The sequence below is a fragment of the Ambystoma mexicanum genome, chromosome 2q, assembly GCF_040938575.1.
Source record: "Ambystoma mexicanum isolate Mex_15411 chromosome 2q, UKY_AmexF1_1, whole genome shotgun sequence".
Taxonomy (NCBI): domain Eukaryota; kingdom Metazoa; phylum Chordata; class Amphibia; order Caudata; family Ambystomatidae; genus Ambystoma; species Ambystoma mexicanum.
This window is the reverse complement of record NC_090924.1, coordinates 1212625426-1212649724: the sequence shown is the minus strand read 5'-3', so window position 1 is coordinate 1212649724 and position 24299 is coordinate 1212625426. Positions and strand designations below refer to the sequence as shown.

The following is a 24299-nucleotide window of genomic DNA, read 5'->3' as shown; positions in this document are numbered from 1 at the left end:
AGCCTTTCCTGCCAGCAGTGGAGGTGTCAACCTTTCTCAGGACTCAGAACTGTCAAAGCAGTGTTGTTTTTTTCAAATAGTTGATCACTCAGACTGGGTCTAGCTTTAAGTTAACCTTTTTTTTTAACATTAGCAATCCTTTGACATTCTTAAAGAATTGAGCCTTTACACAAGAACATACTTTAAAAACAGGCGATTTTGCCTTTCATTCATGAAAAAGCACATTAAACTGATTTCTTTAAATTGGATTTTCATCTGCAGCAAATACACATTTTTGTCAGCATTAGTTCTTCCCTTGAGTGCCGGAGATGTTTGCAGCCTGGATACATGTATCATGCCTTTGTTTAGAGTTTCTCTCTGCACAGCTGATTCTGATACTTGTTAAAAAGTTTTAGCCACATTTCCCTGACAACACATTCCCTGGTTTGCTTTTGCAAAGATACTGTTGCTAGGAGCTGTCACTCAATGAAGCCCGGTTCCTCTGAGCCACACTGGATGATTCTGGGCTTTGCAGGGCCCTTTTAATCTCAATGATTCAGTGGAAATTAATGGATCTAGTGACAAAACAGCACTTTTTATGGTTGAAAAGCTGACATTTTAAAGAGGCATTTTGGGTTTACAGCAAAGTACTGCTGCTTCTTTCCTTTGCTCCATGTTGAATGTTGCAGAACCCACTGGCATGCTGCTGCAGTGAGAACTCTGTTTTCACCCCCACCCCACCCCCGTCTGTGTAACCAGGGTGTACAGCCATTTTCTGGTTATTACAAAACGCTGTTTCAAGATTTTGGTGTGCACAGGAGTCGGCGCATCCATTTTGGGCCATTTCCTTCACCATTGCAGTACAGTGATGCAGTGGGCACATTGGAATGGGTCAAAATATCCCATAAAGCGAAGGTGGAAGTCTTGGGTGCGGAGAGTGAGATAACTGAATGAGTGAGGAATGTGTGGGTCAGCGCAAACTTAGCCCCCCTCTCCCCCCTTGTGCCAGTCCCCGAGCCTCCCAGGTGCAGGCCATAATGATAGAGTAGCATTGTCTTGCTTAGTGTATAATTGTGAATTTGCCCTGTTTCCATGGAGATGAGCCCAGCAGACCAGACATGATGGAAGACGGACAGGGCTGGGACCAATGGTAGCCTGGTACCCCTTATGGGGCAGGCCACCCATGTATAGGGTCGCATCAAGCAGCCACAAAGGTTTCGTACTGTATGTGTGCATCAGTGATGCCATTGGTCTTCCTTTATAACTTTCTGCTTGTACCATTTTTCGGCAGAATGTTCTTGAGCAGCAGAGTTCTTTGCTGACATGCTTCTTTTTTGGTGCGATTAAAACTTGTTATCCTTGCAAGAATCTCTTGACCTTTTTGCCCTAGCGGGTTGCATTTTTGTTCTGCCATTTGTGGGCGTGCCTTCAATGCTCAACATAGAGATGAGTTACAGGGAAGGAAGATGAGGCAGTTAGTTTACTTTTTACCATTATGTGCTTAGCAGATCCTTAAGACGGCCAATACTAATTTGTTTGAGTAAGGTTGTGAGATTTAGGTAATCTTAAGCCAGGCTTTTGGTTTTAAGTCAGATTTCACTGCAGTGTGGTTGTTGCATTGTTTTTGTGAGATTTATTTATTTGTTGAGAATTGATTTTTGTGATTCATGAAACTTTCTGTGCAACATAGTTTGGGGTAAATCTGTTTTCTCTCTTAAATTTTTAGCATCTGGGAGGTGACCTCATAGTGCCTTCCTGCCAATCAGGAAGCTCCAAGCACAGGCTTTACCAAAATGATACTGCCAGTGTTCTGAGCCCCCTTAACTAAGGGAGGCTGCAATCATCCATGTCAGGGCTCAAGCCCATACTCTACCCGTGCCTTGCACCCCCGTGCCCCAGTTCCCTGATGCCTCATCCGCCTCGGACCCACTCCTCGAACACACCTACACAGGACCCCTTCGCGTCTGATGCCCTTCACTCCTGCAGTTTTGCTTCTTCCCTGCTCCGGCAATGGCTGGAAAGGGCGAGGGGACTAGGTGTAGTTCCCTTCTCCCTTCTCCCATGGCGGTCATTTTTACTTGCAGTTATTTTAAAGCTGCAAAGCAGCTACTGTGCCATTTCTGAATTTTAAACAAAAGCTGTGATTAGCAACCCAGAAATCATGTTGGGCTGCTACTAGGGATAATCCAATTGGTGGTGCCGCTTTTAAGGCACTCACCATGCTGAGTCCTGTAATTTGGGCCGGAGCCATTTACCTGTTCATAAATGCTCCCTCTTAGGGAGAATTCTCATTTCTGTGCTAATTGTTTTGACCTGATTTGGATTATGAGTTTTCACTGTTATTGGAGTCTGACAAACTCCATAGGCATTTACTTTTTGTATGATGACACGCAGCACCTTCAGTGCAGTGTCACAGAGAAATCCTTTTAGATTTCTCATAAGATTAACTACCTTTTCTTGTGCAAACTACTGTTCCCAAGAATAGTAAAGTGAAATTGACTTCTAACCTTTTTTCTCTTTGTAGGTCCAGCACACACCATCTAGTGTGGAGTGCTGGGGGGGTGGGTACCTTGTAGCCCCTTATCCTACCTTCTCATGTAACATGTTTGTTACCTTCACTACCTAAATTGGCTGTTGGGAGTGGTTTCATTTTCCTACCATTGTGCTTTTCTGCCGCAGGCTGAACCCTCGGCTGCATTAAAGCACCAATGGGTGACCATTTGGTCAAAATGGCCCCGGTCTTCTTTTTTCACCATTTTCTGTTTGTGAAGTCTATCTTGGGTTTTACTCCGCGCGTTGAGCCAGGTTTGAGCCCTTTGTTTTTTCCTTTGGCTGGCTTCAGCCCTGAAACCAGTCTCTGGCTCCAGTGTGTCTGGAAACCAGGATGTGAGGGAGATTCCCAAAAACTCCCCTGTCTTTTGTCTATAGGAATGCCTGAATGCAACCAGTGCTGATTGGCTGGCTGGCTGGCTGTTCAACCGCCCTGCTGTGTGATTGACAGCCTAGGCTGCACATGACTGGGAGAAACCTGCTTTAAAAGGCAAGGGTTTTGGGACTAGAGGCAGAGTCGACCACTGGGAGAAACACCCGACTAAGAACCTGTGAACGAAGCTTGCTGCATCCTCCTGGACCCGTGAATTGCCCGGTGAAGCCCTGCTGCTGTGCTGAAACTCCTTTTTCAATTAGACAGAGAAGCTCCGGAAGGGACGACTTCTTCCCTTGGGTTAGTGGGACCAACTTACCCCGAGACGAACTCCACTGGACCATCTTCCTTGATTGGCTGTACCTCTTTGCTGCTGCAAGAACCGAGTGCCAGGGGTCGAGTAATCTGTATTCGAGTGCAACGTCTGAAATCCCTTCTAGAAGCCCAAGGAGGAAAGGAAGTGCTATTTGCTAAGTGCTGAAACCGCGAAGTGGCGCTGAACCGAAAAGAGCCCGTAGCTGCAGTGCTGCCGCAGGAGCCCTCCTGACGTCCTCCCTCTTGATTGAGGCTCAGGAACCCAGGGCCTGCATCGCTGCTAACTGAACAGAATCCAGTGGTACTTACCGCATTGTCTTTTAGCTGTGCTTTTCTCAGTTGAGATTTGCAGTAGCTTACTTTTAGAGTGTATTGCAACTCTGCTTTCCACAGGCTTAACCGCGTGTGTCCCTACAAGTGATTTTCTACAAACTCTCTAACTTTGTGCATGACTTTGATTCTAAGAGGTGCCTCAGCTCCATACACTGTTTCAAATTACTTTGGCTGTCCCGACTCCCTGCAGACTCTTCTGGCCCTTTGTTTTTGATATTGTTTGTCCCTCATAGGTGGTAACTTGTTTTAGATTGTTATTGCTGGGTGTTGGGGAGAATTCTCAACAATGTGCTAATTCCCTCCACCTTAGAGACCCCGAGCAACTTTTGCTGGATTTTGAGGACTTGATTTTGTAAACCTGGAGAGAGTTAGATCCTTTTTCCCACTCTCATGCATTTTAATGTGATTTTTATACACTGTTCTTTTTTTTGGTTATGGAGTCTTACAAACTCCATAGGCATCATCATTTACAATTGTCACACAGCACCTTCAGTGCAGTGGCATAGGGAAGTCTTTTTGATTTCCCAAGGTTTAAATACCTTCTCTGGGACAAACCAGAGAAGGTATTCCTACCAATGACTTTTACTCCTTCCTAGTACCTTAAGATGTTTAGGACCCTCAAAAGACTGCTGCTACCCATTGGGCTACCTGGGTGTGTGAATATTTGAAAAACTTAGATGGTTCGGTTAAGGGTTACAGAGTGAACTTTTTTTGAAGGAATGAGGAATCCGTTTTTGTTGGTATATGTTTTTGATGCCTGCTCTCCTGAGCTGAGGTAGCATTTGGCTGACTCTAAAGATATTGATCCCAAGAAGCTATCAAAAGCTGCCGACTTGTGGGTTTCCAACAGGGCTACTCACAAGGATGCTAGGGCCACTCATAAAAAGTACGAGGGGAAGCAGCACAAGAAAGATGACCGAGAATTCTAAAACCTCCAATCTAAAAGAGGGCCACAAACTGAAGGGTAAGCCACATGGGGAAACCAGGTCAGTCTAGTGAAACATCTGGTGCCAAACTAGAGGGAGGTCAGCAGAAGCCACCATTTGTCAAAACATTTGGAAAATGTTATGCTTGTGGGTCTACTGACCATGTGAAAGGGGATCCCAGATGCAATGGTAAACCTTCAGGGGTCCGCACTGCCTCCTTAACCTTCATCCCTGAGGGAGAAGTACATATGGACAAAGGAAACTTTCAATTATTGGCTGAAGACCCCATTGGAGTCTCTGCCAGTGTTTCTTTAGTATCCTTTGGTCTGTGGGAACAGCAGAATATAGATGTGTAGAATTTTTTCTGATGTTTGTTAATCTGCTTAGAATCACATGCTGTGCATAGGTCCGACATCCAGTGGTCACTGCGGAGTATTGCATTTTGTTTTTCGTAGTCGAAAAGGGGACGTCGACAAGGCGTGTCTGTAACACTATCCCTATAGTGACGTGCGTTGTACCCACAATCCCTCACGCGTCGAGGTCCCTCAGATTGTTTTTTTCCGCCCAGCTTCTGGTCGCATTACGCGGAGCTCCTAGAGAGACATTGCAAAATACTTACTACGGACCTCGGTCCTTAATTATACTTATTATATTGTTAAAGATCCCTCCATTCGACGTTACCTGTGAAGCTGTTTCTCCGCCGAGCAAGTTTTCGACGGAGGGGATCCTTCGGCGCTGCCGAACACGTGGCCTGGCCTCGCCGGCCAACATACAGTAGGGAGAGTGGGGGTTCAAACTTTTATCTTCTTTTTGAGAATGTCTTTCTTTCTCCCCTATCTTTCCCTTGGGGTTGTTATCACCAGTTATTATTGCCTCAGCTATGGAGAGGACACCTTTTAAGTTTTGCCCACGCTGTAGGGGCAAATACACTTGGAAGGATAAACACAAGCTCTGTAATCGTTGCTTGACCCTCGATCATAAGGAGGACAGCTGCGCGGCCTGTAACCTCTTGAAACCAAGAACTCTTAAAGAACGGAAAGTTAAGAGGTGGGCGGACTACGCTATGTCGAAGTCAGTTTCCTCACCCGCCGCCGCTGTTACAGAAAGTGACGAGGAGGGTGATAACTCGACGTCCGTTACGGAAGTCATTAACCCCCAGAAGGAGCGCTCGCGCTCCTCGACGTCCGTCCCCGACGGGCTCGGCTCACGCCCTGCTTATGGGGATGAACAACCCGGCGACAAGGACGCACATAGACCCCATAGGCCTAAGCACACAACCCACGGCTCTTCTTCGTCGAAGACGAAGGATCCATCAGCGCCGAAGGGGACGCAGGGCACTCTGGCGTCTACCTCAGACCGTAAGGGTCTCAAGCCCCACCCGCAAACGCAGCCGCGACCAGCGATTGGGCTTTCATCAAACACGGGCGCTACCTCAAAATCATCCGACGTAACGCTCCATAGAGCGCCCGTCGAGAAACAACGCGTAACGCAGCCAACGTCGACACCAGAGCCCTCTACTGATGAACTCGTTGTCGAGAGCCTGGCGAGAATTGTTTCCGAAGACCATCGTAAGCGGACGACGAAACAGACGTCGAATACCGCACAAAAAGCTATAGAAACGCTGAAAAAGCACAAGAGTAGCCAGGAACTGCCCCCTTCATCTAAGGGCACTTCTGAACTACCGGAGGGCTTTTCCGAGGGCGACGGAAACCTTTCTTCGACGTTGTGGGAGCGTTCTAAGCGTTTGGAAGGTGAAAACACTGATTTCCCCCCTCTAGACTATTCAGGGGTCCCCCATGAGACCCTTGAAAGACTCCATTCTTGTATGGAGAAAATGGAAAGGTTTTTGGGAAGCCAAAACCCACCCACACACAAAAGACCAAGAGAATGGCCCCAGGATGACCCTAGGGTCAAGATCCCTAGGCTGTTTCCCCTTTCTACAGACGTATATGACCTCACTGAAGAGGAGCAATACCTCCAGGAAGATGGGGAGGGTTTGGGTGGAGAGGAAGAACATGAGGAAGAGGGGTTAGAAGAAGATCCTTACACTAGTGCAGGAGTTTTTGAAGAAGATACAGCTACCTCGCAGCCCTGGCAATCCCCATCAGTGCACTCAGACCCTGATGCCTTTCACCCTTCTCCTCCCAAGGATTCACCTATTGGAAACACCTCTCCCATAGATGACCAACCTTCACTTAATGCACTATTGCGCAAGGCAGCAGCGTATTTTGAAATAGACACAGGGGAAACTCTTCCTGACATAGACTTTGTAGAAAAAGTTATTAAAGAAAAAGCCCCTGTAAGTCAGTCTATTCCGCTCCTGGCTTCTATAAAGAGAAGAATAACTCCTTCCCTTTCCAATCCTGCATTAGTCAGAGGGGTCAACCCTCGGATAGAAAAGCTCTTCAGCCCTTCGTCCTCTGACCCCTTGTACATCAGAGGACATTCTATTCCGGACTCCCTTGTAGTTACTAATACAAGGTAAAGAGCGGGGGTACCACTATCCACTAGTGAGGCACCACCTGCCAAAGAGGGCAAGAAGCTCTATGCACTTGGGAAGAGAATCACGACCAGCCTTCTCAACTAGGATTGCAAATAACAATTCCCTACTAGCTAGCTACGCAGATGCACAGTGGAGCAAGCTGCGCAGCGAAGCAGAGGACGCACCAGAACCCCTGCGTTCACGCCTGTTAGCTATCATCTCAGAGGGAACTCTTGTAAACCAGGGCATCGTAAAGAACTCCTTAGATGCCGCAGAGACGGCTGGCCGTTCCCTGGTTCAGGGAATACTTCTCAAACGCCATGTCTGGCTGCGCAATTCGGGATTTAAGCCGGAAACCCAGGCTTCCCTGATAAATAAGCCCATAGAACAAACACATCTGTTTGGGAAAGCAGTTGATGAGGCCCTAGAACATGCGAAGAAGGAGTTTGATACCATCAAGACTCTTGACCAAATTTCTAGGCCCCCTAACAGACGCGGCTATGGCAATAGACGCTCCTTTCGTGGCCAACGCCAGCAAAACCAACAGCAATTTTACTCTGCTACCAACTGGCCCTCTAACCAGGGTAACAACCAGTTCAGTCAAAGAGGCCAACGCCGTGGCAAAGGAAGAGGTCGCGGCTCCAGCCCCAAAGGTTCCACGCCCAATACCAACAAATGACCCGAAGATTCGGGTCCCCTCCCATGCATCACCGGTCGGGGGCCGGCTAACATCGTTCCTATCAGCATGGTAGGGAATATCGTCAGACCGCTGGGTTTTATCCACCATAGCCCACGGATACTGCATCGAATTCAACGGTTCCCCGAAGTACAGACCCCCACGGAACCGACGCATGACACCGGAACACCTCACCATTCTTCTTCAAGAAGTAGAAGAGCTACTGAAAAAAGAAGCTATAGAGGCTGTCCCCCTATCTCAGGTAACAGAAGGTTTCAGATCCCCCATTATGTGGCAGGTCGAGAGGTGACGGTACGCAAAGCAATGCGCTTGCTAGGGATGATGGTGTCATGTATTTATTTGGTACCTCACGCGCGCCTGCGCATGCGCCCAATGCAAGAGTGGCTCTACAGCCAGTGGTGTCAGGCCAGCGGACAATGGGAGGATCTAGTGGTGGTCTCGCAGGCCTTGGTTCTCTCGCTACGGTGGTGGACAAAAGAAAACCTGTTATTAGGGAAAACTTTTGCCACACCCGCAGTGGAAGCCACTCTAACCACAGACGCATCCCTCACAGGATGGGGGCTCACCTATCCCATCAGACTGCTCACGGAGCGTGGACTCCGAGCCTAGCATCCAAGCATATAAACCTGCTGGAACTACTAGCGGTGTTCAAAGCACTGAAAGCCTTCCAGGAACACCTACAAGGAAAGACAGTGATGGTCCTCAGACAGCACCACAGCCATGTACTACCTCAACAAGCAAGGGGGCACTCACTCTCCAGGACTGTCCAAGCTGTCCCTGAATATATGGAAGTGGGCTCTCAAACACAACATGTTTCTACTATCACAACATGTACCAGGGGAACTCAATCTGCTAGCAGACAAACTCAGCAGAGACTTCCCCCTACCCGAAGAGTACGAATGGCAATTGCACAAAGACATCGTCTTAGACGTCTTCACGCAATGGGGGTTCCCGGAAATAGACCTGTTCGCAACTCTGGAGAACTCACAATGCCAAAGTTACGCCTCCAGTTACCCCCAGAACCAGTCCAAGGGGAACGGTCTGTCGATTCAATGGTCAGGGAAATTTGTTTACGCCTTTCCCCCGACTCCCCTTCTCAACAAAGTGGTACACAAGATGCACCAGGAGCAGGTTACCATGATACTAGTGGCCCCAATGTGGGCCCGGCAGCCATGGTTCATCTCACTTGATGGAGATGTCCCTATCTCCCCCAGTGAAACTTCCCTGCCCGTACAACATGCTGTTACAGGACAAGGGCAGGACACTGCATCCATGCCCTCAGACCATGAACTTAGCAGCCTGGCTCCTGAGATCATAGAATTTGGACATTTACAACTCCCGCAGAGATGTATGGACATCCTCAGGGAAGCCAGAAAACCTAATACTCGCCACTGCTATTCTAGCAAGTGGAAAAGATTTGTCATCTGGTGTAGAGGTAAGAGCATCAACCCGGTTGACTGCTCTCCCACTAACATTGTTCTGTACTTGACCCATTTACTGGATTTAGCTCTAGTCTTCAATTCCATTAAAGTCCACCTAGCAGCACTTTCTGCATACACCACTTCCCAACATAAAGTGCCGTGGTGGAAGATACCAGTTATCAAGGCCTCATGGAGGGGGTAAAGAGAATACACCCTCCGATAGCTAACCCAGCTCCCGGATGGGACTTAAATGTGGTACTTTCTAGACTCATGGGTCCTCCTTTTCGAACCCATGCACAAGGCAACTCTTAAAGACCTCACTCTTAAGACTGCTTTCCTAATATCTATCACCTCCATTAGGAGAGTAAGTGAACCACAGGCTCTTTCTGTACTAGACCCCTTCGTAACAGTTCACAAGGATAAGGTGGTTCTACGCACACACCCAAGGTTTGCACCAAAATTCATCTTGAAATTCCATGTAAACCAGTCAATAGAACTACCAACGTTCTTTCAAAACCCTTCCAGCTTGGGAGAAAAAAGTCTGCATACACTAGATGAACGCAGAGCTGTCATGTTCTACATGGAAAGAACCAGACCACTGAGAAAGACTAATCAGTTCTTTGTCTCTGTGGCAGCAGGAAGAGAAGGAGATGCAGTTTCAAAGTCCACTATATCTAGATGGATTGTTCAATGCATCACTCTCTGTTACACTCTTGCTAAGAGAGAACTACCCTTCAAGCCAAGAGCACATTCCACTCGAGGCACTGGGGCTTCCATAGCGTTCATTGCAAATGTTCCCCTTGAGTCCATCTGCAAAGCGGCTACCTGGAGTTCTGTGCACACCTTTACAAAACACTACTGTCTAGATGCACACTCTAGATCTGACTCCCAGGTGGGACAGGCAGTATTAAGATATCTTTTCTCTACTGTTCCTTCTCATAACCCACCGCCAACTCTGGGTACTGCTCGCTAGTCTATGCACAGCATGTGATTCTAAGCAGATTAACAAACATCAGAAGACAATGCATTACTTACCGTAAAAGCATTTCTGATGGTTGTATCTGCTTAGATTCACATGCGCCCACCCTTCCTCCCCGCTCAGATGGAAGGAACATAGACATCCGTTTGCTATATTTCTCTCTTTTCTGTACTCACTCACGTCTAGAAGGCTCCCTCAGGGCAGAAAAATACAAACAGAGGGACCTCGACGCGTGAGGGATTGTGGGTACAACGCACGTCACTATAGGGATAGTGTTACAGACACGCCTTGTCGACGTCCCCTTTTTCGACTACGAAAAACAAAATGCAATACTCCGCAGTGACCACTGGATGTCGGACCTATGCACAGCATGTGAATCTAAGCAGATACAACCATCGGAAATGCTTTTACGGTAAGTAATGTATTGTCATACCTGCTAACACCAAAGATTACTGCAAGGACCGTGTACTTGTAAATGGTCTGGAGACCCCTGCCATTAGAGACTCTGGGGCCAGCATCACAGTGGTAGATGAACACTTCTTCAAACCTGAGGATGTTGCTAAGGCACCCAAAGATCCCACTAAGCTTGCTGGAGGCCCTATCCAGATGGTTCCAATACTACCAGCTCTCATCCAGTGCAACATGACTGTAAGAATACCTGTTAGTGTACAAATTGAGGTGCCTGGGAGAGTCCTACTGGGGAATGACTTAAACTCTGGAGTTGTATCAAGAACCTCCAGGCCCCCCGTGAAAGTAAGCAAGAGCAGACTAGGCAGGCCAGAGAGCTCACTTTAAATGACTCTCACTGGGTTGTTATAGAAGAACCTAGAACACCCAGTCCACAGGAGAAGCCAACTTCTATTTCCAAGAAGAAAGAGACAAAGGGGAAACCCAAGGTCTTAGGAAACAAGATAGCACTCCTGTACATCTAACCAGGACATCCCCGAGAGGGCAGTCCATGGTAGCACCTGTGACTACTCAACCAGCTGAGGCTGAGTGTGAGAACCAACCAGGAGAGGTTGAGTCAGCTGCTGAGGATTCAGAGCTGGAAGAAGACCTTCCCCTTGTCTGGAGATCTAGATCCTGAAGACCATCCTGAGCTGCAGTCTTTACTGGCAGAAGGGCAGACTTCAGCAGAGGTCAAAGAGAGTGTCCTACTCTTTAAGGACTTAACCAACAGGCAGCTTCCCAGCTGGAAGGGCAAGATCCAGGGAAATACAGGTTATACTGGGAGGATGGCCTTCTCTACAGTGAACCTACTGAGTCTACCCCCCAGGAGACTACAGAAGACTTGTAGTGCCCCAGGAGGTGATATATCAGTTCCTACAGTTAGCCCATGAGATTCCTTTAGCTTGTCACTTAAGTTTTAAGAAGACCAAGGAAAGGCTTTCTCTTTATTTGTACTGGCCTAAGTTGGGGTCTGATGTAGATAAGTTCTGTAGGAGCTGTCAACTCGTCGGACATCTGGCAAGAGTGGAGCCAAGAATGTGGCACCCCTCCCAGTGGTGGGAGTTCCTTTTGAGAGGGTAGGAATTGACATTGTTGGTCCCTTAGACCCTCCTACCTGATTTATATTGGTTCTGGTAGACCCTGCTACCAGGTATCCTGAAGCTATACCTATGAGGACTGTTACTGTCCAGGCAGTTGCTAAGGCCCTACTTGGTATTTTTACCAGAGTAGGATTTCCTAAGGAGGTTATCTCTGACAGGGGATCAAATTGTATGTCCTACTACATGCAGGCCATGTGTTCTCAACTGCCTACCATCCCCAGACAAATGGGTTGGTAGAGAGGTTTAATAGAACTATGAAGAGCATGATGGGTTCTTTAGAAGAACCCCTTAGAAGAAAGTGGTACCTTCTACTGCCATGCCTTCTCTTTGCTTATAGAGAAGTCCCTCAAGAAGGGGTTGCATTCAGTCCCTTTGAGCTTCTCCATGGTCATCCGGTTAGAAGTTAATTGGCCCTAATCAAGGAGGGGTTGGAGAGTGCTTCTTCCTACAAGCCAGTGAGAGTCACTGACTATGTGTTAGGACTCCGAAGGAGAATGACACACATGATGACTGAAGATTCAGAAAACTTGAAAACAGGTCAGGCTCTGGTTAAGCATTGGCATGACAGAAGGCCAACATGGTTGCGTTTACTCAAGACCAGCAAGTTTTTTTATGGTGCCTACAAGGCAGAGGGCCTTGCAGGACAAATGGATTGGACCCTTCAAGGTTGTGGGAAAACCTGGAGAGGTCAATTATTTAGTGGACTTGGGCAACCCTGAGGAGGCCCCCAGGGTCTTTCACACCAACCAACTAAAGGCCTATGTCTGTAGGGGGGGGGGGGTTTCTGGGAGGAGGAGGAGGACGAGGAGGAGGAGGAGGAACAACAACAACCCAACCTCCTCCGGGGACAACCTAAAGATGGGAGTTCATCTCTCATCTGGTTTGACACTAGAACAGGAGGAGTGCAAGGCTCTGTTAAATCAGTTTGCCCCTCTGTTTTCACTATCACCAGGCTTGACCCCTTAGGGCCAGCATGAGATTCTCACTGGTGACTGTTTACCTGTTAAAACCTAGGTTACAGAATGTCAGACAATGTAAGAGCCCACATAAAGGAAGAGGTCAACAAGATGCTTGATCTCGGGGTAATAGAGTCATCTACAAGTCCTTGGTTTGATTTGATTTTTTACATTTATAAAGCGCACCAAACAAAATGAACCGTATATCGGCGCAGATTACACGACTAAAGGTAGATCAAAAAAATAGAGAAAGATCCCAGATGAAATAGGACCATCTACCTAAAAAGGAAAGTCTTCAGTGCCTGGCGAAATTGAAGAAGTGAGCTCATAGTTCTTAATGATAGCTGCAGAGAATTCCACAACCTGGGACCAAAGACTGAGAAGCTTCTGTCACCTCTGGTTATAAAAAGCGAGTGAGGGATAGTAAGGAGATGTCCGTCAAAAAATTGCAGTTGTCTCATAGGTTGAAATGGCTGTATTTGCTCTTGTAAATACAGCAGAGTGATACCATTAACACATTTATAGATAATACAAGCTGTCTTGAATTTGATACGATCATTGACTGATGGCCAATGCAGCTTCCGGCAAAAAGGTGAAACATGATCAGTTTTCCTCAACCTACATATTAGTCTGATGGCTGCATTTTGTGCCCTCTGAAGCCGCTGAAGCTGTTTGGTAGGAATACCAAACAATGGACTATTGCAATAGTCTAAGTGGGCACTAGTTAAAGCTCCTACGACGGATGCAGGATCTTTGGTTGGTATATAGGGGAGTGCTTGACGTAGCATTCGGAGGACAAAATGTACTGCTTTAGTCTTGGCTCCCACCTGAGCTTCACAGCCCAGGTCGTCTTGCCACATACAACCCAGATTTTTTACTTTGGATACAAATTTAAGACTCTTAATTTCTCCAATTTAATTTAAGACTCCAGTTGTACTAGTACCAAAGGCAGGATCCAAGGAATTGAGATTCTGTGTGGACTATAGAGCCCTTAATGTAGTCGCCACGACTGATGCCCATCCTTTACCTAGGCCAGATGAACTGGTGGACAAGCTTGGTTCAGCCATGTATCTCAGTACATTTGACCTAATATCAGGCTATTGCCAAATAGCTCTGACCGACCATGCCGAGGAGAAAACTGCATTTTTAACCCCAGTAGGCCTCTACCAGTTTAAGGTTATGTCTTTTGGATTAAAAAAATGCACATGCTACATTTGAAAAGTATGGTGAATCATGTACTGAATGGGATGGAGGACTTCTGCATGGCATACTTGGATGACCTTGCAGTGTTCAGCCCTACTTGGAAAGAACATGTTCACCACTTAGGATATGTATTACAGGCTCTTGAGCAGGCCAATATGACCATAAAGGCAAGTAAATGTCAAATTGGTCCGAGTAAAGTGGTCTACCTTGGACATGAGGTAGGAGGAGGTGAAATAAGTCCATTGCCTGGCAAGGTACATGCTGTACAAGACTGGGCCACACCTACTACTAAAACCCAAGTGAGAGCCTTTCTAGGTCTCACAGGGTACTATATGAACTTCATTGAGAGCTATGGGTCCATAGCTTCTCACTTGAATGTGATCTCCTCGCCCAAATTCCCCAAGGTCAGGTGGAATGAGGAGTGCACTAAGAAGTCCTTTGTCAAGCTCCAGTTTTAAGAGCTCTTGACTACATCAAATTCTTTATTGTACTGACAGATGCTTCCAATACAGGTATAGGTGCAATTCTGAGTCAGCTGGATGAGAAAGGCAGGGAACACCCAATCTGCTTCATCAGCAGGAAGCTGAAGGAACCTGAAACAAGGTGGGCAACCATAGAACAGGAATGTTTTGCCATTGTGCGGTCATTGAAGTTTAGACCATACAGACCACCAACCCTTGAGATGGTTAATGCAGATGAAGGAGGAGAATCGTCAATTGTTAAGATGGTCAATCAGCCTACAGCGGTTTGATTTTATCATTGAACACAGGTCGGGGTGTAATCACCGGAATGCTGATGGTCTCTCCAGAAAGTACGACTGACCGGACTAAGGAGATTCATGGAGAGGTGGATTAAATCCTCCTGTCCTTTAGTTTGGGGGGGACAAGTGTTGGGGAGAATTCTCAAAAATGTGCCAATTCCCTCCACCTTAGCAACTTTGCTGGATTTTGAGGACTCCATTTTTTTTTAACCTGGAGAGTGAGACCCTTTTTTCCACTCATGTACTTTAATGTGATTTTATATACTGTTCTTTTTTTTTTTGGTTATGGTGTCTAACAAACTCCATAGGCATAATCTTTTATAATTGTCACACAGCACCTTTGGTGCAGTGGCACAGGGAAGTATTTTAGATTTCCCAAGGTTTAAATACCTTCTCTGGTTTAAACCACCGTTTCCCAGAGCAGTAAAGTGAAATTGATTTTACTTAGCATTGCACTTGCTAGATCCAGCACACCCTATCCTACAATAGAGTGCTGGAAGGGTTACTTAGTATCCCCTATGTCTAAATGCTAACATAACATTTTTTATGTTCCCCTTTCCTCAATTGATTGGCTGGTGGCAGTGGTTTACATTTACTGTGACTGTTCGCCGACCCGGTAACGTTAACCGCGGGAGCCATCTTTTCCAAAATGGCGTCCAGCCATCCTTGGTGAAATGGTGCCCAATCTTCTATTTTCGCCATGTCTTTGTGGAAACGTCCTGCTGGAGTTTTTCTCTGTGCGCCAAACCAGGTTTGGTCTCTTTGTTTATTCGCCTCTGGCTCCAGAGTGTCTGGTGTAGGCAGGAAGTGAGGGAGGTGCCCAAAACTCCCTGTGCTTAGTCTCCTATGAGACCCAAATGCGCTCTCTGGTGATTGGATGGCTGACTATCTGGCAAGGACAGCCACCCTGCTGGGTGAAGGACAGCTAGGCTGGAATGAATGGGAGAGAACTGAATAAAAGGCGAGTCTCTCGGCTTGGAAGGCAGAGTCAACCACTGTATGAAGGAACCGAAGAAGAGCTTGAAGAGGACGACTGCTGCAACTCTTGGACCATTGGTTTGCTCGGTGAAGCCCTGCTGCAGGTCCGAATCGCCAAGTCGCTTTGACAGAGAAGCCTCTGCAAGGACGACTTCTCCCTTTTTGAGTTGGTTGGACCAATCGACTCCCAAGTAAGCCACCTGGACACCCATCTCGGAGCTGGTTGAATTTCCTCAGAGTTGCTGCAGGAAACCGTAGAACCAGGTAGAGCGACACCAGATTGTGTGCATTGCTTGTAAGCTGGCCTAAAGCTTTAGGAAGATCCTCCGGACTCCCAAAAAGCAGGACTGACCAAGCCTGACTCCCCCTCCCCCTTAGTTGAGTGCGGGACCTCAGATGTGAGGCAAGTCCACCTTGACAGCAAGGAACCGCGGTTATTGCTATTTGCTGTACCGCAAGGAGCTGAAACGCGAAACAGCCATTGAAAGTAAAGTTTGCCGGTTGCCAGCTTTGACTGTGCCAGTACAGTGCAGGAGTCCCCCGACGTCCTCCCTCGTCCCCACGACTGAGGCCCAGGAACAGTGAGATCTGCAGAGTGCACAGGAACTGAAGTCTTCAGTTGCATCTTTTCTTCTTTACCAAGGTACTGTAACACCAGCCTAAGAGAACTTACCTCTTACTGTGGAAGTGCCTGTAACCTCCAACTCACAATTCGAATCCGCTTGTGACCCTACATCCGGTTCTTCTTTTTATCAAAGACTCCTAAGAACTTGTGCAAAGACTTTTGCATTTACTTACCTGAAGTTCTGCATCTTATACAAAGACTTTGGCCTATTGACTTTGGCTTAGCCTATTGAATTGAATGACTCTTCTAAGTGCTATCTGAAAATATTTGCCGTGCCTATGAACATTTGTAATTTCTTGTGTTCTAATAACCTTTTCCTTGAACTTTTTAAGAGTATTCTGAATGCCAACAGTAAGGTATTAATGTCCCCAGCACCTTGTTACTGAAGCCACCTGTGGGTGTAGGTTGTGTCTGTGGGTCATCCCAAAAGGGCCTTGTCTGATTCAGAAACTCAGAATGTACAGTGTTGAAGTATATTTGTCTTTTACTATTCTATTGCTACCTTCTGAAGAAGGCTTTATAACTGACTGATACATTATTAATTGTTTATGTAAGAACCCTTGAGTGTAAGAATTTATTTGAATACCTGTAACTGCGAATCTTTGTGTACCTCCACTACAGCTCACATTTCCCCTCTTCAGATAAGCCTGGCTGCTCAACACGCTATCAAAACTGTGTAGTACAAGCTTATATCAAATGTCGGGTTGCCTATACCTGTAGTCCTAGTTGTTTGTAGTGTTCCCAGAGGGTACTGCATTCAAACTTTGCCTAACACTGGGAAAGCCTCGTCTAGATTTCATTGGAAGATTTAAGTGTCCTCAAATATACGGAGTACCTGTTTAACCTTTTCCTTCCTTTAAACCTTTCCTTTCTGCAACCTCTGAATCTGCAAAGTAAGTATAACTAGTGTGATATATAAATGCCATTACTGTCCTTGTGATTGAAGTCACCACAGGGTGTCGGAATTGTGTAAGAAGCGTATTCTAAGAGTATCCACCAACGTGTGCTGATTCTGAAAAGTAATTTTAAAGTATATTTACATTGTTACATGAATTGCCTTTTAAAAAATGCTTATTTGAAAATTGATGTTAATTAAAGAACTATTTGTAACTGAAACCTTGAGTGCAAGTGTTACTTGTTTACTTGTATTTATGGATTTCATTGCTACAGCTCTACAGCTCATGTGCACCTCTCTTGAGATAGTCCTGGCCGCTCAGTCACACTACGAACTTGTGTAGTACAGACCTATACCAAAAAGTGGGTTAACTAATGCCAAGCAGATGTGTTTTTTTGTCTCACACAGTGTGACTGTACCAACTGTACCCAACACTTCGTGCCTTGGGAGTTATTACTTAATGTCTTGTATTGCGACTTTCACAATTTCATACATGTAGAGCTACCATGTTTATTCAACCTCTGAATTATGATACGAAAGTCATTTCAAGTGGCTGGTGGCAGAATGGGCATGCAAATCACTCGGACCCGTCCCATTTGCTGACCAAGGCGTTCTGCTGATATCGTGACATTGCAACATTTTCATTGTTCAAGTCTTGCCTACCACCACCTGCCTTTTACAGTTGTGGATAGTGCCTTCTGAAATATTTTTCTCCCATAAGCAATGGCTTAAGCCCATTTTATCCATTTCCTCACTGTTGTGGAAGGTATAGTCCATCTGTTATCAATGCTTTCTGAACAAGTGTGGCGGGGCCCAACATTTAAGGTTGCTGCTTGTAGAATATTATTTCCTGCTGCTCTTACTGATGTGCCATACGAAGTAACTCTTTTATTTATGTTCTCGTTCAGTGGAGAAGAATTCTTTCCAACATCCAACAGTCTAATTCATGGAACACACGTGCCATCCAAGGAAGGTGTAGACCGAATGGTTGCAGACTTGGACAAGCAGTAAGTACTTTGGTATTTGTAAAAATACTATTTGTTTTATCATAGCAAGTGGTCCTATCCTGTAGGGTTTATTAAGTGCATTGCTTGGCATTTCTCCAGACTCTTCTTAATGCTGACTGTGACTGGAGTGTTCCTTAATACAACCCATGTCTGAATTAATTTAAAATTGCACCATGGCAGAAATTCCTCTGGTTTTCCTTACATGGCTGGGAACCCTACTATTATTGCACCCACTATTAGCACCCACTATTAGCACAGGTGCCATTTTTCATGCGATGTGCAATAATTCAGATGTTCTTAAATGGTCTTTCTAAAACAAGTTGTTGATGATATGGTTTCCAGTAAGCAGTCCGCCCAAGATTCATGAGTGCTGAATATTCCCCCGCCCACAGGACATAGCACATTGGATTACATTTATTGGAGAATCGGTGATTGTGACACTGCTGTTTTTAATAACATTGAAATCCCCATGGAATTTTTTTTTTTTGAGATGCTGATAACATGATGCAAAAACTCTCTCAAACAAATGAATATTTTTGGGGAGATTTTTCATTTTAATGCCAAATCCACTCTACCTGTCAGGGTAGTTTTCCGAAAGTCCACTAGTAGTAATACTTCATAAAACTATCCCAATGGTATGTCTCCAACCCATAGTATCAGTCTGTACTACTCATGGAACCTTGGTAGAGTGGCGGAGCAGTCAGGCTTATCATAAGAGGAAGATGTGAGCTGTAGGTAAGTACACTGAACCCAGTTTGTAATGCAATTCAAAGAAACACACAACACATTTATATAAAATATCTATTATATTTACACAAGAGATGTTTTAAAATACTTAGCACATTAAACCAAAACAAATAAGATTACTTGTAGATACTTTTCAAAGGCCACAGATTTGTAGTTTGCGTTACATTTGTAAGTCTAATGACAGTTCAACTGTATTATCTGTAATAATGCGCACTTGTGTGCACACACACACACAGATATACAGTAATTGTATTTAGTTAGCAAAACCACATAAGATGGTCTTTTAGGAAGGAAAACAGTGGATTAGTAAAACAGTAGCAGAGCTTAAGGCTCTAGGGGCAGTTTCATCATGCATTGTCTTTTAAAGTCCAATTCGCAACCCGAGATAAAAGGCAGTTCGGAGATGGCTCATAGTCTTATGAAGCAGCAGAATAGCGAAAGTTCCTGTGGATACTTTCTCTAGCTAAGGATATTAGAAGAATAACATTGGTGGAGACCCTGTTAAAAGGACTCGCAAAAGGGACATGGGCAGCATCTTGGGTCCAAAGCATGAGTTTACACCTTTACATGCACTGCAATGCTCTGAAGCTACTTCTTGGATCAAGGTAAGCAATACCTTTTCTCCCCACAGTACCTTTTGGTTAGCAGAAATGTTCATGACTAGCTTCTCCTCCATGTGGCAGCGCTGGACCGACTCTGGATTCCTTGATCTGCTGATGAAAGGCAGGACAATGGACCGGATCTCTCCGCAGCAGTCTCGAGAGAGGACCTCTGGCAAGGATTTCATCAGCTTCTCTGGTCACTGCAATTTCGGTGCCTTTTCTGCAGCACCAACAAAGGACATGATTCGCCCAGACAATCTTCTGATTCCTGGAGTCCTGCACTCTGGTGAGGGGACTCGGATGAGTCTGATTGTGTCTCTGCAGTTTCACCTGGAGCACAGCAAAGAATTAGATGGATTTAGCTTTGGCAAGATGATGCACTATGATTGGGTCAAAGGTAGCCTGGTATTCGCTGTTTGCACCTCTGGAACACCACAGATCCTCGGGAGATGACTGCAGTTGGTCTCTGGGCTGGTTGGTTCCAAAAGCCAAGTAGTCCTCCTCTTTGAAGCTCCTCTGTCACATAGAAAAGTGGGTCAGGGCAGCAGTGGTTGCTTCAGTGTTGCAAAAGGGTCTGCAGATGTCTTTGGCCGCCGTCTTCTTCGGTTACTTAAAAGTTCCAGTGGTCGACTTGTCTTTCATTTCAGCAACCTCACCTTTTTATTAAGTTTTAGCACACACTTCTCTGCAATCTCTCCCTGCAGTTTACAGAAAGGTTTGGTGGCTGTCCAATCAGGACAGCCAGACCCCCAGTGGGAGCTGGTTCCATTCAGGCACTCGGGCAGACGAAGAGCAGGGGAGTGAAAAACTCCTCCACCACTCCTTGTCAAGCAGAGAAGTGCGTGAGAACTGTGTACCTGTTTTCTTGACAGTGGATCTAGTTGGGACCGCCAGGCTGCATCCAGTGAAATGACGAGCATGTGACTCGGGGAACCAGCCTCTCCACCACCCTAATGACACAGGGTGGTGAATGGACCAACTCCCAGCGTCACGGAAAGCACTCTCCTGATTAACGTGACGAAGGGACTGTGCAAGCACAGGTAGGAGAGGCCACAGTCTGATGGAAAATTACTGGATACGGGTGAAGTCCAAAAGAGTTTATTCCAAAGGTATGTGATCCGGTGATGAAGCAAGATAGTCCAGGAACCTCTCAGATGAATACAAGTTAAGGCCACCAGTCCACAGGGAGACAAGTTCAAGCAGCTTCACGTAACTGGTCTGGAATGACTGACCTGCTCGAGGTACAGTAGGTCCAAAGGATGAAGCACCAGGCAGGTCCAGACAGGAAGAGGGAACCAGATTGGGAGGGGAGACCACCACGAGTTGGGATCCCTAAGGTAAATCCAAGGGCAGTGAACGAGGGCCCCAGGAAAGCTGGAGGAGAGGCTAAGCCCAGAAAGACCCAGGGAGAACCCAGGACAAGGAGCAGGGGTCCCCAGGGAAAAGAAGGGGACTGGGAACTGGACCCCAGGGAGGCTCGTGGAACAGACAGGAGCCAAGGAGAACACAAGCAGGTAACAGGAGCCTGGGAACCAGGCAGGCTGGGGACCAGCAAGGCAGGGAGACCAAAGAGAAGGCTGGAGCTGAAGCAAGACCAGGCACAGGGAACAGGAATCATAAGAAGCAGGAGCGAGCAACACGACCGTAGCAACCACGTTGAGACGCGATTTGCTACTGCTCGTGGTTCCTCTTATGGGCCGCCGGCACTCGCGAGGCCTGGAACGCAAACCGTTTCGTCTCCGAGCGCCGGCGGACCCAGAACGAGGCTTGGAAGGCAAGCCCTTCCCAGCGCGGAGGCCCAATCTACGGCGCATGCGCGGAACCGAGACAGTGGTTTCCCGTGCATGCGCCGCAGCCCTCTAGCACCGGCCCTAGCACCTCTTCCCCCGGCGAACGCCCAAGCGCGAAAGCGCGGGTAGATCCGCCAGGAGGTGGGAGAGGGAGCAGGTGCAACAGACTCCGGTCTCCCCAAAAGTGGCGTGACACTATGCCCCCTCCCAGAAAGGCCCGGGGCCCCAGGCTTCCAAGGAAATCGATCATAGAACTCGCGAACCAAGCGGGGAGCATGCACATGCCGACGTGGTTCCCAAGTACGATCACAAGCCGGGTACCCCTTCCAATCAACCAAAAAATGAAGCACCCCCCTGCGATAGCGGGCATCGCAAATCTCCTGAACCTCGAATTCTGGGACCCCTTGCACAAGGACAGAAGCTGGGCGAGGACAGGATCGGCCATAGGGATCGACCACATAGGGCTTCAAAAGGGAGACATGGAAAACAGGGTGTACATGCCAAGAAGGAGGTAGCTGAAGGCGAAAGGCCACAGAAGACAACCGTTTGGTGATTTTGAACGGACTAAAATACCGGGGAGCTAATTTGACCGGTAAATTGCGAAGTGGCAGGTTCTTGGACGACAACCAAACCCTATCCCCAACCCGAAAGTCTGGTTCCACACTCCTTTTCCTGTCAGCCTGGGCCATCATCCGCTCCTTGGCTTCCTTCAGGATCCTGCAAGCCAATTCCTGTTGTCGTTGAATGGTAGAGACCAGGACATCAGCAGATGGAACTGTACTGGTGGGCACAGGATGAAATGGCACCAACTTGGGATGTTGACCCACTGAGCAGAAGAACGGACTAACTCCAATAGAAGCGTGGACAGTATTGTTGTAGGATACTTCTGCAAGATCTATGTACGCCTTCCAGTTGGACTGAGTTGCGTTAGCAAAACAACGGAGATACTCCTCCAAAGTCTGATTTGTCCTTTCGGTGAGCCCGTTGGTCTGCGGGTGATAGCCAGAGCTCAAAGCTTTACGAATTCCCAGATGACCACACACCTTGTTCCAGAAAGCAGAGAGAAATTGAGAACCACAATCCGAGATAATCTTTTCAGGAAGACCATGTAGTCGATAGATCTCATGGAAAAAAGCTGAAGCCATCTGAGTAGCTGTAGGGATCCTGTTAAACGGGATGAAATGAGCATATTTAGTGAAGCTATCCACCACGACCATTATACAAGTAAACCCGTTAGAAGGAGGTAGATCAACCACAAAATCCGTAGCGATGGTATGCCATGGGTATGGTGCTAATTCTGTGGGTACTAGCAGTCCCAAAGGTCGTCTTCTAGAAACCTTACATTGGGCACAGACAGGACAACTCTTGATGTATTTCTGGACGTCGGTAGCCCACCTAGGCCACCAAAACTGTCGGGATATCATCTCACGTGTAGCTCTCACCCCTCGATGACCCCCAATAGGTGAATCATGAAACCCATGCAATATGCCATCTCGAATCGTACCCTTGGGGATGTAAAGCCTCTTCCGACAAAACAGGAGCCCGTCATGCTCAGATACTGACATTCGCCAAAGAAGGGCCGATCTTTCAGGATCTGTCCGGGTGGCATCCGCAATTGACTGTAGATGAGGAGACAACGTCAACAGGAAATGGTGAGGGGAAATCAGCGGCTGATCCGAACTGGACGTTTCTTCCACTTTTTCCAGTGATCGGGAGAGGGCATCCGCCTTCAAGTTGGAGGCTCCTGGGACATATGTGACATGAAACACGAATGGGGAGAAAAAGAAGGCCCACCTAGCCTGACGGGGCCTTCGACATTGCAGGGAGCGCAGGTACTGCAGGTTACGATGATCGGTACGAACCTCTACCGAAAAACGGGCTCCAAGTAGGTGATGCCTCCATTCCTCGAATGCGGTTTTGATGGCCAACAGCTTCTTCTCGATGACCGCATAATTTCTTTCGCTGGGATTCAACTTTCATGAGAAGTAGGCCACTGGATGTTCAACAGACGTAACCGGATCTCTTTGCAGGAGAACTGCCCCAACTGCGAAATTCGAAGCGTCTGCTTCCACAATATAAGGTAAGTCATCCTGTGGGTGACGCAAAATCGGGGCAGCCATGAAGGCCGACTTCAAGGTGTTGAATGCCTGAGACGCAAGGGAATCCCACTTGAAAATGATCTTACTGCTGGTCAGCCTGGTGAGGGGCGCTGAGATTTGAGAAAACCGTGGAATAAAGCGCCTATAGAAATTAGCGAATCCCAAGAAGCATTGCAAAGATTTTATGTCATGGGGTTGTTTCCACTCCTGAATAGCTCGAACTTTCTTGGGATCCATCTCTACCCCGTCCTGATTGATCACAAACCCCAAGAATTCTATACTGGGCAGGTGAAAGCAGCATTTCTCCTCCTTTGCGAATAAATGATTGAGAGACAGACGGCGAAGGACCTCACGTACATGTCCCACATGTTCTTCGATGGTTCTGGAAAAAACCAGGATATCGTCCAGATATACCCAGACTGACAAGCCAATAAGATCACCAAAGATGTTGTCCATGAACCGTTAAAAGATAGCTGGGGCGTTACACAGAATGAATGGCATGACTCTATACTCGAAATGCCCAAAAAGTGTCTTAAATGCAGTCTTCCACTCATCTCCACTCTTGATGCGCACAAGGTGATAGGCTCCACGTAAGTCTAGTTTGGTAAAGATCCGGGCTGTGTGTAGAGTTTCCAGGATACTGCGAATCAATGGAAGTAGGTACCGGTCTTTGATAGTTATGTCGTTTAGTTGTCGATAGTCCACACAAGGTCTCAAAGTGCCCTCTTTCTTCTTCACAAAAAACAGGGGAAACCCTGCGGGCGACTTGGACGGAACTATGTATCCTTTCTGTAAACAATCTGACAAGTAGTCTTGAAGCACTTGTCTCTCGTCCCGTGTCAAAGCGTACAGTTTCCCATGAGGAATCACGCAGTCCGGTAACAACTCGATTGAACAATCAAACGAGCGATGTGGTGGTAGAGGTATATCGCCTGGTTCAGAAAACACTTGTCCAAAATCAGCATATACCAGTGGAACTTGAGAGGTGGAACACACACTGACCCCTTTGCCAATAGATTCCAAGGGGGTCGA

At 46.9% G+C, this 24299-nt stretch overlaps 1 protein-coding gene across 1 annotated transcript in view; it reads left to right on the top strand.

Annotated features, from left to right (window-relative positions):
• Positions 1-24299, top strand: part of SYF2 (SYF2 pre-mRNA splicing factor) — a 309231-nt gene that overhangs the window by 161253 nt on the left and 123679 nt on the right. The window contains exon 6 of the mRNA XM_069648604.1: positions 17931-18029. Within this exon, the coding sequence (XP_069504705.1) occupies positions 17931-18029 (99 nt within the window). The remainder of the gene's footprint in view (positions 1-17930; positions 18030-24299) is intronic.